Below are 17,449 nucleotides of genomic sequence, written 5' to 3' on the forward strand. Positions count from 1 at the left end.
GATATTTTAGCTCTGAGGTTTTGTATCATGAGATACCATTACCAAAAAATTTACACGAATCGAAGTATGGAATGTAAATTATTACTATTATCTGACATGTTGGAGTAGATGTAGAAGAAGAATTTTTCATTGGGACCAACATGACTAGTGTTAATCACACTGAAATGTGAAAGTCATCGAGACTGTAACATTTGAAAGTGACAGGTGAAAGAAGAAGAAAATGAATCAGACTGGACTCTTATGTAATGTTTGTAGTCAAATAACCAAGTCATAGATGTTGCCGATGAACTGAACAGGTACCTTGCATCAATCTTTACAGATGAGAGACCCTTGTCAATAAGAAGAAATTGTGCAAGTAAAGCCGGGTGGTATGAAATTAACAATACTGAAATTAGCAATGCTCGTTTATTAGAAAAAATTTAGGTTTAAAAGCAAGTTAAAGCACCTGAAGTTAATGGCATATACCAAGTAATTTTGGGGGAAGTGGCAAGAGTGACTGAACCATTAAAATTAATTACGAGGATATATTGTACTCAGAGGTGATTCATTTGTATTGGAGAATTGCAAATCCATAAAAGTGGTTCTAAGAGCATAGCTAGCAACTACGGAGCAGTGAGACTAATGTAGTGGTAGAATAAATCCTGGGGGCAATGATTAAAAATTCAATACAGAAGCACCTGGATAGAAATGGTTTTTAAAGGGAAAATCTTATTTAACTAATCTGGTTAACTATTTTGAAAGAGTCCCTCGTGAGTTGGCTGTAGGAATTAATTTTTACAGTTTATTTGGATTTTAGCAAAGCATTTGAATGCAGTTACTGTATAATTTGGGACATGCTGATATTAAAGTATAAGATCTTTAGACCTTCATATTGGGCTAGTGAATGAATGAATTTGGGCTTGTAAATGAAGTCCTGCAAGGATCAGTGCTGGAACTATGGTTGTTTCCATGAAATGAAAAAGTGATATATAGTGTAGGATATAAAAATTTGCAGATGACATCAAGATTGGAAAAGTGGTTAACAAGCAGAGTTACTTCAGGGAACTTTGGACATGCTTAAGGCATGGCCAGAAAAGGCATTTACATTTTAATTATGCAAATTCCAAGGTTGGGAAACTCGAGAAATAGCTTATGCACTATGAGGAGTTGAATTAAAAAGAGTAGTGGGGAAAGGTTTTGGGGAATGATCCAGGCAAGTACAAAGTTACCATGCAGTGTAGAAATACAGCAAAGTGAAGGCCCATAGTATCCTATTGATGATTTATTGAACACTTGTTTGTAGAGATGGAAAATCACAATTCCAATGTATAAGGCAATGGTGAGACTGCACTTGAAATACTGTGTCAAAATATCAAGATTGCACCTAAAAAATGCTACATAAGTAAGCTTCATTAGTGAGTGTAACAAAAGGAAACTCATATGAAAAAAAAAAAGCTTCAAATATGTGGGCTATAGAACTTGGCAACCTTTATAGGACAATCCGATTGAGGTCTATAAAGCTGCAAGGTGATAGTAAAATGAATAAAAGGGAAATTTATTTATATTTATAATTTTCCCATTTATAATGATAACAGAACTAAAGGACAAATTCAAATACTGTGGAAAGAATTTTAATAACCAGTTTTTACTTACCAAAATAAATTGCCTTCAAGGGGAAAGTGACATTGATAGCTTAGGGAAATTCAAAGCTCAGGTGGATAGCCATCTACTTCGAGAGAAACAAAGGCAATATAAAAATGGTAGCTGGCTATGATGCAGAGGTTGTAAGAACAATTTTAGAAATACAATTAGGGCCTGGAGTTTTTTGACATCTAGACTGTTTGGGATTCTTCTAATGTCTTTCAGTTGGGAGACAGAAGTATTGAATTAAATGTAATCAATGTTTAGGAGGAGATTTTCCATAATCACTGATGAGTTTGAGGAAAAGTAAGAAGCTAATCGGCTTTATCAGTAGATAAGGATACAATGGTGGAAATATAGAAAGTTAGAAATTGTGACCAATAGCTTTGTCAAAAGAACAGAAGAACAACTAACTACCTTTTGTATAAGAAGTAAGTTTCCTACTGTCTTTTCAAAATTTGAGTTTGGATTTAACTACCATTTCTCTCTCTCTCTCTCTCTCTCTCTCTCTCTCTCTCTTTTAACAACTGTTGCAAACTTTAGCACAAAGAAAATATGAAGCTGGAAATCTGGATAAAAGCCAATATGCTACATATTTATCCTGTTCAGGATAAATATGTAGCCCTAGCACACTTTTTGGAAATACAATAATTTAGATAAGGATGAAAATTTAGCATAGAATGAGGAATAAAGAATTTCATTCCTACAAGAATAATTTAAGTGATACGGACTGAGAAAATATTAGAATCAGAAGATTAAATGAGGTGCAGAAATCAAGCAGATCAGCCAATTTTGAATTTTTCTAATTTCAGAGATTCAAAATAACAGACATTCAAATGGCTATGGGACAAAGGCACCACCGGAGAAACGAACATCACCAAGTCAATGTGGGATGCCTAGAGAACAACTAACATTAAATGTTGTACTTTGGAGGATTGTTGGCGCAAAATAATCAAGGATATTTAAGCCAGATGGAGTTGTGTACAATAAGAACATAAAACAAAAAATAAGCGATTTGTAGAGTTTTGAAAAAGAAAAATAAATAAATTTGACAAAAGGAGGAAAAAAGGATTTTAAGCCAGAGGAGATTCTAGATGAGAGAGCCTCTGATAAAAGACGTAAGAGAATACATGCACAAGTACCATCTCTAAAGTAGAAAAATTCAGAGTAAATAGGACAGATGGGATGAGTGGTGGTAATTCAATCTATAAATGAGACTGAGAGAAAAAAGTAGGTGGGATTTGGCAGATTGTAGAGCAAAATAATGAAATCAGAACTAAGACTACATAATTTAAGTAAATTCGGTTTATGAGAGATTTAGATCTTTTTGCAGAATAGCCCGATGAAATTTTTAGATATGGCATGCATGTGTACAAATGCACAACATGAATATATCAGCTCTTTGACATAATGCAGTCTCGACAGTGACTCCCACGTACATACTGCTCTGACTCCTACCAGTCACAGCTGGTGGAGTACAGGCAGTAAGATAACATACTAGCTGATCTGGATGCTTCCTAGAGCATCACTAACAGGTAAAGTTCAGCAGACTGTCTAGTGATTGGCCCAAAAATCTTTTTCTCAAGCCAAAAATATGGGGACATACTGGAGCTTTGTTACAAGAAACAAACAGATTTTGCCACTTTGAGCAAGGCAGTAATACTCTACCAGGTGATGAGCCACTAGACACTGTCTAGTGTCTTTGCGGATTGGCCATTTCTTTGTGTGGTGCACTTGCATAGGCATTTGAAGCACTGGCTAAAAAAATAAAATAAAATAAATAATAAATTAACAGTGAAAACTTCTCCTTCATTCATTTTACTATCCCCCTCTCATTGCTTTATAGACTTCAATTAGGTTCCTTCTAAGATCCTCGGTTGCCAAGTAGCATATATATATATATGTATTTGAAGTCAAATACTGTATGTGGGATATGGATGCCCTTTTGCAGATCAACAAGTGGATTGCTAGTCTTTGGATCTTTTCAAGAAGGTTGATGTCTTTTTTAGATGCAGTCACCATAATTGAAGACAGCATTCCAAGCACATTCTCCATAGTTGGACAAAGTATTCCAAGTGCACTTACAATTGCCTTATACAGTGGAATTATGGTTTCTTTATCTCTATAAGCAAACATTCGATAAATCATTGATAGAACACTGCAAACCTTCCTTGCTGCCTGACCAAAATGCTCAGAGGACTTTATGTCTGCCCTTATCATAACTCCCAAATCCCTTTCTTCCACTATTTTTAATTCAACTCATCAAGTGTATAAATTATTTTGGTAGTAATTGCTATTCCCCAATTGCATTATTTTTTCTGCATTAAAAGATAGCTGCCACTATTCTGACCATCCATGAACTCCATTCAAGTCATTCTGAAGGAGTGCTGCTTGGTCCTGATCATTAATCACTCTCCTGATCTTCACATCATTTGACATCATGCCCCCTATCCCTTTGTTGATGTCATTTATGAAATTCACAAACAATAGTTATCTCAGATCTGATCCTTGGGGGACCCCACCTCTAAGCTGGTTGCTGTAGAATGACTGAAGTTTTCTAAAATTTAACCCACTTGACTCACAAGCAGGACTGGCATCAGCTATATCAGAATTTGACTCTGAAGAGGTAGCCTTGGCTATTGTCACTGGAAGAATGCCTGCAACAAATAATTTACATTAAAATTTACATTAAAAAAGATATGCAAATGACCTCAGTGTTTCAAATAAAAAAAATTACACATTTAAAAAATGACTAGTAACAAAAAAGTAATAAAACATAATAAAAGAGTAATAAATAAATACACTAATCTACACTTCAACAGTTTGTAAATCTCCACAGATCAAATTATTGCAAACATTAATACACAAAAATTTGCAACAGCAACTTTAAAACCCTAAGATTAAATATAATAATAATAAAAAGTGCCAACTAAAAGAACTCACTTGAGAAGGAGAAGTAACTGATGAATTCTGTTGCGACCTACTTTCAGAGTGTCGAGGTGGAATAGGTGGAGGTGGCTGAAGTGCGGTAGGGGTAGTAACTTTGGAATGCGATACACTTACTGTTCCATTTAACACTGGCTGAAATTTTTAAAGAAATATCATTGTTAATGCTTTGATACGTTCATTAATCAAGAGTTATAAATCTTTCAGCAATTAAATAGAATGTTTCTTACTGAAACATATTTTCTTAAGTTTAAAAAAAAAAAAAGTAACTAGCTAAAAGAAGATTAATTTTCAATAAAAGCAGAAATCTAATACACACCATCTAACCTAAAGAGTCATAAAATGACTCCTAAGGTGTATTATGGCTATTTTACATAGAATAATCACTTCAATTGATGTTCCAATAGAACACTTCCTGGTAACCTTCTTTGGCATAAATAGATTTGTTGCTATTTACTGATTTTACCAGCTTTTCATCTCTTGGCATATTAAGCTCTGCATTGTACTCCTGTAATACCCCCACCTGCTCCCTTCCACTTCTGGCATGCATGAGTATGAAGGTTCCCTCTTTGAATATTAACTGAAGTTGTTTTTAAAGCCGAATATGCTTTGTTCTCATGGTGTCTGGTGACACATATGTGAATTTTCATATTTGTGGCATTTAAAACATCAAAATGTTTAAGTATGGAGTTGGATGTTGGTAAGATGAAAATAAAAATGAGATTTCTTGGAACCAGATTCCCATTTATATGCAAAAACATTCTTTTTGCTATTGTTACTCCTTGGGGTTATCTGAGCAGATCATTCACTCAGAAACACCAAGGAAATCCCATTCCAAAATTACACCTTGTGACAAATTTTTTTTTTGTTTTGTGTAGCATTACTATAACGGGTTCTCTACAGTAGTTTGGAGGAGCTGCTTTGAATACCTTTCATTTTTTGTCTCACAAGATCTTCAAAACAAGACCTCTTAACCAATTCAGGGGTCCCTACCAATCCCTTTTGATGAAAAAGTTACACTTCTCCCAATGTGTTTCATAGTGATTTAATGTGTGACCAGAAGCCTGATTATAAGGTCTGATACTGGTTGTTTTCTTAGTTGTGTTGGCATTTTGTTCTTCCATGTCATAATTTTCTGAGAGAAACTAGTTGGGATCCCAGAAGAAGAGTGTGCATTATCAACATTCATAGAGATTTAAATTTTGTTTGGTACATGGGATGCCCACTCGCAATGGAGGCCAAATTATGTCTCCATAATGGAGCCATCCTAGGATCCCATTAGCGCTATGGGAAGTGGATAGCAGGATTACAAAAGCACTATACCCATGTTTCAACCAGCCTGAATCCTGTCCCTTGTAGCAGCATGGTCGACTCTAGTAGACTAGCCTAATAACTAACTGCTGCTGGGCAAGCCAACCCAGGATCTTTCGGCTTGTCCAAGCAGGGGCCAAAGAGAGCCATGTTGGAGCTGGTCCCCTTTTACAAATTTCCTTGGGTCCTTAAACAACAGATTCCCACATGATAGCTTGTTACTTAGGGTATAAATATGAAAAAAAAAGTAACAGATTAGGAGGTCCCCCGCTAGTGATGTTTTGCTGCCCATGTCAAGGGATAATTCCTTAGAGGCTTGTGTGAAACCATCCTCATTATCATGCAAGGTGACTAGTATTTAGCAATAGCTGCATAGCATTATAGACTACACAGCCCAACAACTTGCTAGATCTAGCATACAGCTTTAGTAGTAGAGGCATGTGATGCAAGAAACCAAGCTTATGTAGCACCAGCAAAAAAAAAAAACCCGTTTCACACATCCATTCCCTATAAATGTTTGTCCAGTTCCTCCTTGAATTTATTTAAGCTATCAACTTCCACAATGACAGATGGAAGTTTGTTCCGGTAATCAACTACCTGCTGGCTAAAGGAAAACTTCCGCACATCTATTCTATATAACTGTCTTTCCTCAATTTGAATTTATGCCCCTTCAGGTTCATAATCTGAGCAAGAGGAAGGATCCCATCAGAATTGAGCCTACTCAACCCATTCAAGCCCTTATACATCTCAATCAGATGACCTTGCAGGAGCCTAGTCTCCAGATGCTGCAATTTGCAGAACTAAGCCTTTCTTGGTAAGACATTCCTTTCGTTCTCCTCACCAATCTTGTTGCTCTTCTCTGTACTCACTCAAGCAACTCTACATTCTTCCTAAAATGTGGCCTCCAAGACCTGTACACAGTACTCAAGGTGCGGCCTGACCAATGCCTTATACAAAGGGATAATAACCTTTCCTTACTAGCAAAATTCCTGTATATCACTGACAATACCCCATAACCTGTTCTGGCAGCCTGTCTGCACTGCTCAGAAAATTTCATATCTGACTGCACAATTACTCCCAGGTCTTTTTCATTTTCTACCACCTAAGTGTAGTACCACACAGTTGGTACGTTTCTCTGGGGTTACTTCTACCCATATGCAGTACTTTGCATTTGTCAATGTTAAAACTTCAGTTGCCACTTCTTAGCCCATCTGCCCAAATTATCTAGATCCTGTTGCAGTAGCACACTGCCATTACTGTCATTAACAACCCTGCCAACCTTTGTATCATCTGCAAATTTCAACATTAAGCCTGATATATCTTCACTATAATATAATTCACTATAATATGATATATCTTCACTATAATATCATTGATAAATATACAAAATAACAGTGGGTCCAACACCGAACCCTGGGGAACTTGTATTTAGACAGTACAGCAGTCTTCATGACAGCAGTCTTTATGCATGATACACCAGATGTTTCTCTTTCCATGATCTCTATATACAAATGAGGCTACTTGAACTGGTATCAACAGCATAATAACTGGACCAGGAAACAATAGGTTCAGGTGTTTCATTGAGGAGCTGAGACAATCTTCAATAGGATTTCTCAACTGCACTTTCATTGGGAGGGAACAGGAAACAGATTCCATCCTGCTAGCATTCCAGAAAGGACACACTTGATGGTGGTGACTAACAGTGTGTGCTGAAATCATTATCAATGGTTGTATGGGTCTTGTGTTCAAAGCTGTGAGAAAATCTCACTGCTTTAAGGTAGAGAGATGAGACTAGAGATGCTCAAGTTTACCCTTTTGAAACTGGTCCTCACTTATGGTAAATAGATAATGCATATCCTTACAGAGCTCTTCTAGTAAACCAATAGAGACAATGGAAGAGTATAACAAGTTATGTGTTTATAATGAAAGAAGAAAGAACATGATAACCAAAACCTTACCAAATCTGGAGCCATGGTTCAAGACTGTAGAGGAGCAATTTTAAGTAAGATTATTTTCTAATCCACCAAAATGGTAACTGTAAAAAGTAATGTGTTATTATGCATCCCCAGACCATTATTATATTTGAAAGAGGTACTGCATTATTGGATAATACATGGATTACAGACTGACAAACACATGCTAAGGAATACAATGGCAGAAAAAGTACACATGCAGTTTTCCTTTCTGTCATCATAAAAGTACACTTTGCAGAAATGATGGAAAACCGAGTCAAAGATGGGTGGAACAGTGTACATTGCATAACTCTTCCATCTAAAAACATGCATACTAAATTCATTTATTATTATTATTTTTTTATTTTATTTATTTATTATTATTATTTTTTTCACCTTACAATTTCCAAAATTGATATAAAGGGGGGGGGGGGGGGTCCCCAGTATCCGAGTCCCCACAGTTAATAGGATTAATTTCTGAAACCGATACAAGCAATGAAAATCATGTGGAGGATTTTTGGAAAAGTTTTACTATTCTGCACAGTATAAAAATGATCGGAGATTGGAAAGAAATTTAACTTTTTATTTATACCCCATTGCAGTTCGTGAATATGAAGAATGCAAAGTGACCGGGTTACAAAATGAAATTGTAAGTCTTGCAAAAGAAGCTGGATTCCAGGAAGTTGATAGGGATATTACACAATTGCTATCAAGTGCAAAACCACTTACAAATCAGGAGCTAGCAGAATTATACCAACAGAATAGGAAGCCAAAAATGATCACGTGATTGAATCACCAATGGATAAAGATTTGAAAATTAAAGAATTAAAGGAAGACCTTGAGAAAAGTGACCAAGCATTTGAATATTTTTGTGAGAACAATCCTCTTCATTCACGATTGTATCTTCACTCAGTCATTGAAAACAGGTCTACTATTGCTAACCTCCTAGAGACAAGTTGCAGGATCCAAACTGCCCTGAACAGTAAAAGTCAGATGGATATCCTATTCCTGGACATCAAAGCCGCTTATGACAGGAGAGCGATCCAACACCTCCACTTCCTGGAATCTCACTGTCACATTACAGGAAACTTACTCACACTACTGTGAGATTTACTTACAGAGAGGATCATAAAGTAAAAGAATGAAGATTTTAGCATCAATTACACAGTAAATACAGTAAATAGAGGAGTTCTCCAAGGAGGGATGCTCTCTGCAACACTATTCGCTACAGCCCTCGATCCTTTCCTCTCAACCTGCAATAACATCCTAACCTACACGGATGACCTGCAAATATTCTTCCCATTCAGCAGTAATGATAGCGAGCATAACATTGCTTTACAAGCCACACAGCAGTTAACTAATCTGGCCAACTTCCTTGCCTCGATTAGGCTCGAAATTAACCCTCTTAAAACTGACCAGATGTCCTTCTCCAGAAAGCAAAAAATACATAACATCACCATTCTCTTAAATGGTCAACCCATTCAAAAAGTCGATTATAACAAGGATCTGAGAATTACCTGGGAAAACACTTTATCCTTCACTGAGCATTTCTCTACCACCAGGAAGAAAACACTAGCTGCTATCTGGCACTCAAGACAAGAATTGGCTGGGGTTCAAAATGCTCAACTGGTGAAAGAATATGTTGTTAGGTGCGTTGCCTCGGTTGCCTTATATGCTTCAGTCATCTGGTCTTCAGTTGCTGAAACTGTACGTTAAAGCTTCCTAAACATAGAATATTGGATATTCACATGACTAAACAAGATTTTCCACTTCCCCCTTCACTGTCTTCCAGAAGCATTTTGTATGCAAATATGGAGTGGACACCGTGGATGTTTATTGTCATTTGGACAAATATTCATATTCTGGTCAAGCTATTGACAGGAAGATATGTGTCAGTACTTACAGGCATCATCTTGTACTCATGAAGTCAGAGACAATCCTACAGCCTGCAAATTAGACCACTTCACTGTAATCTAAACTCCTTGAAAAGTTTAAACAAGATGTTCCCACTAAATACTACAGAAATCCTAAATTGGTTTCAGGTTAAGTGTGAAAAACTATGCTCCAATAAGGCCTACAGAAAGACCATCTACCAAGAAACAAGTTGCAACACTGCTATCTGGAACCCATCGTCTTTTAGTTACTCTGAGTTATGCTGTCATCGTGACATTCGGGTATGAAGTTAATAAATTTTAGTGTTGCAAATGCTCCTCTACGAAGACATCCAGCAATGAAGAACAAAATTTTTATATTAATATACATATTTCCTTCATTACTAAACTGTAAATATTTTTGTAAATTTATCCTCTGCATTGTAAATACACCCCTCTGGCTTTCAAGCTGTACAAGGGGCGATTGTAACTTGCAATTAACTGAATGAATGAATGAATAAATAAATAAATAATAATCATGCACAAAAGTTAAGTGCAAAGTTAAAGACATAACTAAAGGCTACGACAATTTTATCTAAAAAAAAAAAAAACAACACAACTCTGGATTCATTCTTTATTTGTAAAACTGAAAAACAGTGTCAATAAACTTTACTTAACCTTACATTGATCAACATATTATAATAAAATAATTCCCATTTTTCAGTTCCTTCAAATCCATTGTTTCCTATGTACACACTACAAAAATTTTGTCCCAGTTTTAAATAGAATTTTCAGGAACCAATTACCCTTGGATAACAAGGACCACCTGTACTAAAATTGCAGAAATAAGCAAAACAAGGTTCTCTTATAAACATACTTAAAACAATCAAATACTTACAACAGTGCTTTGTTTACGGTTATTATTTTTTATGTTGGCATCTTTTTGTTCAAATACTGCTAATCTTTTATGGAGTTCAGCATTTTCTTTTTCTAAATCCTGAACCTATCAACAGAAGAAGTAATACAATTATCTGTACTCTTCTTATAAAATATAAATTACTTTTATTGCAATTCTGTTTTAACTTAAAGTTCATATCTTTGTACATGTCATAATTCTTTATGTTGCGCATATGCAAACCAGTAAAATAGTAAAGGCAAAATGATGCATAAAACCCAGACTTCTTTAACAATTGCACTGAAAGAAGTCACAAGATTTCAGCCAGGAATCTCTCCAGCCCTTATGTAAAGTTGCACAACCTCTAGTTCCACAGTTACTCATGAGTTGGGTGTATGAAATAATTTCAACATTACTTTCAGTCCTTCAAGAGAGGTCACTGTATAAGCAGGAACATGTTGGGATCACAGGTAGTTTTCCTTTAACTAGTGACTTGTTAAATATTGGAACATATTACTCCATGGGTAGTTAACTATCTGCAGAAATTGAAAGGTCAGCTGAATAGTTGCTTAAGTGATGAGGAAAAAACATTGGTTTTATTTTTTTTTATATTTTTATTTTAGTATTAATTTTTATTTTTATTTATTTATTTTATTTAATTTTTGATGTGAAAACATCTTTGGTGGCACGTACTACGTGTTCGGATTGAAGCAAAACCAATCGGTAACGAAATTTTCTTGCAGAAATGACGCCACTTCCTAAATGGTACTAATGATGCTAACTCAGTCACGAATGTTGATTTGGTAGAGTATATAGTGGGCGTGAGAATAAAATGTTACATCGTTCATACTAAGAGATGACGTCAATTCCTAAATGACACTAACTTAGTCACTAATGTTATTTATTTTATTTTGTATGTTGTGATCAATACACGAAGGAACCAGTTTTTTCTTGCTTCCTTCGTGTATTGTGGCCGGGATATCCAACCAACTGGTTGGTTTGGCACCATCGTGATATCCAGCCCGAGGTGGGAATTGAACCCCCGACCTTTGGGTTGCCAGGCAGACACTTTACCTACCTGGCTAGCTCGGTCGACGCGTCACTAACGTTGATTTGGTAGAGCAAGCAGCAGGTAGTAATATTATGCAAAAATAAAAGCTTTGAAGCCACAGAAGAAGTCTCTCACATCGACAAAGAACAAGTTCAAAGGTTTTCTTGGTGTTTTTTTTTTTTTTTTTTTAGGAGCATTAGCAACTAAAGCCATATTGCTCCGGGGATATGTGATGGTCATTCCCTGACCTTTCCGCATCCTCCGTATTTGGTGGTCACGGGATCGAACCCTGGTCTAATCAAGAAGCATGTGCTACGCACTGCTGCTCCTGCCCACGGAGGTGCCCAAGTTCAAAGACAAGAGAACAAAAAATGCAGAATTTAACGAAATCTGTTTCTCAAGGTTTTGATAAGTAGCGGGTGTGAGTATAAAACGTTACATCATTCAAAACTTCAGTGACTGTTCAATTAAACTGTTTAAAAATTTAAATGGTTTTGGTTTAAGAACGCAACAATAAAACAACAGGGAAGCTCGCTTGCCTGGTATTAGCTGCACTCTCATTTGAAACGGTTCTGCCCTCAGAACATCTTGCTAATATGTTCTGTTGTGGTAACAAACAAGAACTCTTGAGGTATATACAAGCATTAATTTGACCAACATTATCAGATAAATGCGTATCTATGTTACCCTTGTTCTCCTAAACGCAGTTTCGTTGAACCTTTAATGTATTCTCAATAATACTAGCAAAAATTCTTACACCACCTTTGTTTAAATGTATCCCGTCTCTACAAAACAGATTCCTTCTACCTACTAGCAGGCCAAGCTGATAGAAATTTCTCCCAAAAGCCTTGCAGAGTCCTTCAAGTCTTGAGTTAATCCACAAGGCTTTCAGCATATAATCCCTCTTATCATGCCTGGGCAGAATGTAGACACATAGACAATTGTGACCTAACTTGCAGAATTTCTTCAGCATGGTCCTATATTTGTCTAACAAATTGTCAGATCGTGTATGCTTAATATCATTAGTCCCCACATGAATAATAATATTCTCTTTACCTCCCTTAAAATCTGACAATCAGTTGGTGTCATTAATAGTTGCTCCTGGCAGACACCCTGGTTCTAGTCCACCTATCCTTATTACAAAAAATATTTCCCGTTTCCCTGATAATGGAGTCCCTAATAAAACTTAAGTCCTTTCGAACAACCAGAGTAGTTTGCACCTGGTTATTCTGTTCTGGGCTCTGAATCGGGAGTGCATCATTTGGTAGATTGTTAGAGCCTTGAATCTCTGATGAGCTCCCAATTACAATATTCTCGAGGGCAAGCACCAGTTTTTTTCAGTGACCCAAATTGTTCCAGCAATGCACCAAATTGTAACTTAAGTTCAGTGCAATTCTTACAATGGTGAAAAGAAAAGAATCTCCAAGTGAGATAGGATATGGAATACATGCCACAGGTTCTGCAATGGATAAAATCATGACCCACCCGGGAACCACAATCGGATATTTCCGTATGAGTCATGGTACCCTCTGATGAAGTGTTCAAGGCGGATCTTGTAATAACCATTACAAAATTTACTAATTACAGGTGACCCCCACTTAACGCTGATCATTCGTTCCGGAAAAACAGAGCGCTAAGTGAATCCGCGCTAAGCGAGCGCCGCTTTCCCATAAGGTAACATATGTATTTGTGAGCTGCGGTCGGTGCCATAGGATATTTCCTAATCAATAATAAACGGTAATGAAAAGATGCACAAATGTCGGTCAAAATATTTAATATTCAAATATTTGCACATATAAAATATTCTGCATTACATACGTATAATTATGTGGTAACTACTTGCGTATCAAAAGTAAACTTAAAATTCCAATTAAAATCATGAATTTAATTGATTTAATTTAATGAATGAATTTAATCATGAAAAATGTGTGGATTTTGAGTTGAACTTTGGCCCTCTTCCAAATAAACTAAAAGGGGTATTAATTTTAAATGGCCCGCAGCGTTACCACCCAACAATAACGTCAACTGATCCTTCGCCGCTTTGAAACTTGGCATGTTTTTTCTTCTTTCAATATGAAACTTCTTTTAGGCATTCGTTTCCACAAAAGTCCTGCTTCATCTATGTTAAAAACTTGTTGAGAAGTATAACACATAATACCTCTCTTCAATAATTTTAACAAGTTCTTTTTTGAAAGTTTCGGCTCCTTGATCTGCATTCTAAATCTATTCTACCAGCCCTTACCAGTTTTAAATGGTTCCACATTTTTTTTAGGCGAGTTTTCTTCAGATCGATCTCGATCTCTCTCTCTCTCTCTCTCTCAATATTTAACTTAACTGAATTCTGCATTGGACATTATCTTCAATAAAATTAAAGTCTTTCCATTTCAATCCTAATAGCCGGCCTAGTCCTAGTTGCTTGCAGTGGAACAGCTACCTTTCCCGCTGCAAAAATTAATTCTTTATTTTTTTATAATTGTTCTTACAGTTAAAGTTAGAAGTCCTAAATTATGGCACACATCCGCTTGTCGTTGACCGGAATCGATTCGCTTCAAAACGTCTAATTTTCAAATTCAGTCTTTTTCTTACATTTATAGTCTTCGTACTGTGCTCAGACGTTGTTGATTTTTCATTCTTTTTTCATTCTGTAACTGCGTTGGTTGCATTAATTATGATACAATGTTCGAGTAAACTGTCCGTTTCGCACGTTGTCTAATACGGTACTGAGTGATGACTAGACTTCGGATAAATGCATATAACGCAAATATTACAAGCAATATACTTCGTCATTTTTTAAAATGTTGATCTAGGAACTACGTAACAAGCCACTGTACTGAAATTAAATTAGCGTGCGAGAAAATTTCACTGAGCGTGGGAAAATTTCTCAAGTCGGCGTGGGAAACGTTTTAATGCTGTTTTGCTATTCATTTTCAAGCTATCGACTCCATCATATGAAACGATTTCGTTAAATATGTCAAAAATGTAATCTGTAAAAGAGCGTTATAGTGATCTGTGACAGCGTTATAGTCAGACACGGGTTATAATATAATAACAGCGTTATAGCGAATCAGCGTATAGCGAACCGCGTTATAACGGGGGCCTGCTGTATTAATAAAAGAAACTTTAAATAATTATATTTGTAATATTAAAAAAATCAAAGTATTACAGAAAATGAAAAAAAATATATTAAAATAAACTTTACAATATACCAAATAACCTCTGAAATCTTGCTCTACTTCTGTAATCCCCTCTTATCTATACTTCTGTACTGTATCTATGAAGAGCTCTAATGGGCACGTCTGCTCACCATGAATACCAACAGTAGAATTATGGTATCTACACTTAGTCACTATGCCCTACAGCTCTGATCTTGCAACTCTAGAATTTTTTTTATTGCCAGGAGCTGCAAGGAAAATGTTTTCAGCCATCAGCAGTTGTAAAAAGATATCAGAGGTGATTTTCAAATGCTTAGAAAAAATGGCTTCCACAATGTTTTTTAAGAATGGCAGAAATGTTGGAATAAGTGCATTTCATGAAATGGAGATTGCTTTGTTTGTTATTTGGTTTTTAGGAGCATTAGCAACTAAGGCCATATTGCTCCGGAGATATGCAGTGGTCATTCCCTGACCTTTCCGCATCCTCCGTATTTGGTGATCATGGGATCGAACCCTGGTCTAATCAAGAAGTGTGTGCTACGCACTGCTGCTCCTGCCCACCTGGCTACGGAGGCGCCGAGACTGCTTTGAAAAGAACCATAAAAATATGGATTATTAATAAAAGTATGTTGCAAAAAGAAAAAAGGGGAAAAAAAAAAATCGTTCTTTATTGAACAACCATCGTATATCGTTCAATTAACCCAGAAAGTAAATCTAATATTACTATATCCACTTTCAAGAATTAAACTAAAAATATGTTAAGACTAAATTAAAGTGAAATTTTTACTTGAATGTCTAAAGACCTGATTATGTGGTTCTGCTGCCTACTTTCTCTCTTACTTTTATTTATCCCCTCAAATTACACACCCCTCCCCTCTGCTTAGAATTATTTTAGTTTAAGTGCCTGGATTTTTCCTTCCATTGGTACAAAGGGTACTAGGATAGTTTTGCAATACAGCTTTGTTTATTTAATTTTTTCAAAGTAATTTCCTCTACATTCAATACACCTCTCCATCCTCCGAAACCAATCTTTAAACCAGTTCTGCCAAGTTTCACTAGGGAGTAAAGCACACTCGTTGTCCCAAGCCCGTAGAAGGTCCTCATCACTGGAAAACCGCCTCCCTTTTAGCTTCATTTTCAAATGCGGGAACAGTGCAAAGTCGCAGGGAGCAAGGTCTGGCCTGTAGGGAGGGTGCTCGAGAAGTTTCAGTCCTGTCGTGGTCAAATATTTGGTGCAGGCTTTGGCGCGGTCAGCTGGAGCATTATCGTGATGGAGGTACCAGGTGTCCATTCTTGACTTTGGCCGCAGGTTCTTCATAGATCCAATGAGTTTAGGCAGGCATTGTTCAGTATACCACTTAGCTGTGACTGTCTTCTGCGTGTCCAAAACGACACGTTCCACAATTTCACTCGATTTGAAAAATACAGCTATCATTTTCTTCTTTACAGATCGGGATTTTCTGACAATTACGGGTGTGTCGTCATCATCAAAGACCCAAACTTTGTTTTGAGCCTTGGTCGGCAGATCGTAATAGTACAGCCAAGTCTCGTCACCTGTCACGATGTTGTTCACATACTGAGATTGTCCCTTATCAAACTTTTTTAACATCTCCCGGCACCAAGTCACACGTCGTGTCATCTGCTCTTCAGTCAGTTGATGCGGCACCCAGAGAGAACAAAGTTTCTTCACGTGCAAATGATCTTGCAGAATCGAACGAATTGCTGGTGCATTTAGGCCCAAAGTATCCTCTATCTGTTGGTAGGTCACTCGCCTGTTTTCGTCAAGCATTTTCCTCACAGCAGTAACGTTTTCCTCCGTAACTGACGTTCGTGGCCTTCCCGGCCTCTCAGAATCCTCCAGAGTGAAATTTCCCCTTTGGAATTCTCTATACCACCTGAATATCGTTGTACGATGTGGACAATCATCATCTAGTGCAAGAGTCATTTCTTCTAAGCACTGGTCTATGGTTAAACCACGCACGAAATTATACCGCAAAACTGTCCTTATCTCATTTCGTGACCACGATGCCATCGCAAGCACTTTACACTCTCACTACTAATGAATAACTGAGCCCATCGACTTGGCACGGCGGCTACTATGCACGTATGAACATGCCTCAACATGCAGCAACAAGCAGCTTCCTGTGATTCATTGTTGCGTCATATTGCAAAACTTTCCTAGTACCCTTTGTATAGTCAATGTAATATTTTCAATTTTTATATAGTTTTTTTTTTTTGCAGAGCTAATTATGGCTGTGTATTAATTTCATGCACTTAAACTTTTCAATTTTTATTCACTATTTCAAAAGCATACTTTTACTGTGTTCAGTTTATGCAACCCATTTTCTGTAATAAGTCACTGTGTAGCCAGTAGACCAAGAATCTTAAAATGCATCCTGATAGGTAATTTTCTAGTATACTAATTATGTTAAAGTCAGTCAAGTTACATCAATTGGTAACTGGTAATCTTAGATGGTGAATTGTTCCGAGGACTCCCATAGTCAGCAGGTAGTTGATTGTTGGAACAAACTTCCATCTGGTGTTGTAGAAGTGAGTAGTTTAAAATTTATTCAAGGAAGAACTGAATAAATTGTTAGAGCAGATGGACAGGTGATATGGGAGCAGTTTTTTTTTTTTTTTTTTTGGTTGAT

The 17,449-nt window shown here is 36.6% G+C and overlaps 1 protein-coding gene across 4 annotated transcripts in view; it reads right to left on the reverse strand.

The window, feature by feature from the left end:
• LOC150080468 (PTB domain-containing engulfment adapter protein 1-like) overlaps nt 1-17,449 on the reverse strand; it is a 247,292-nt gene that overhangs the window by 23,078 nt on the left and 206,765 nt on the right. For all 4 annotated transcript variants that reach the window (XM_090382028.1, XM_090382025.1, XM_090382027.1 and 1 more), the window contains 2 exons: nt 10,599-10,703; nt 4,564-4,701 (listed from right to left, as the gene is read on the reverse strand). In XM_090382028.1, coding sequence (XP_090238154.1) covers nt 4,564-4,701; nt 10,599-10,703 — 243 coding nt within the window. The remainder of the gene's footprint in view (nt 1-4,563; nt 4,702-10,598; nt 10,704-17,449) is intronic.

This window comes from Mastigoproctus giganteus, chromosome 9, assembly GCF_048544385.1.
Source record: "Mastigoproctus giganteus isolate SK-2022 chromosome 9, ASM4854438v1, whole genome shotgun sequence".
NCBI lineage: Eukaryota > Metazoa > Arthropoda > Arachnida > Uropygi > Thelyphonidae > Mastigoproctus > Mastigoproctus giganteus.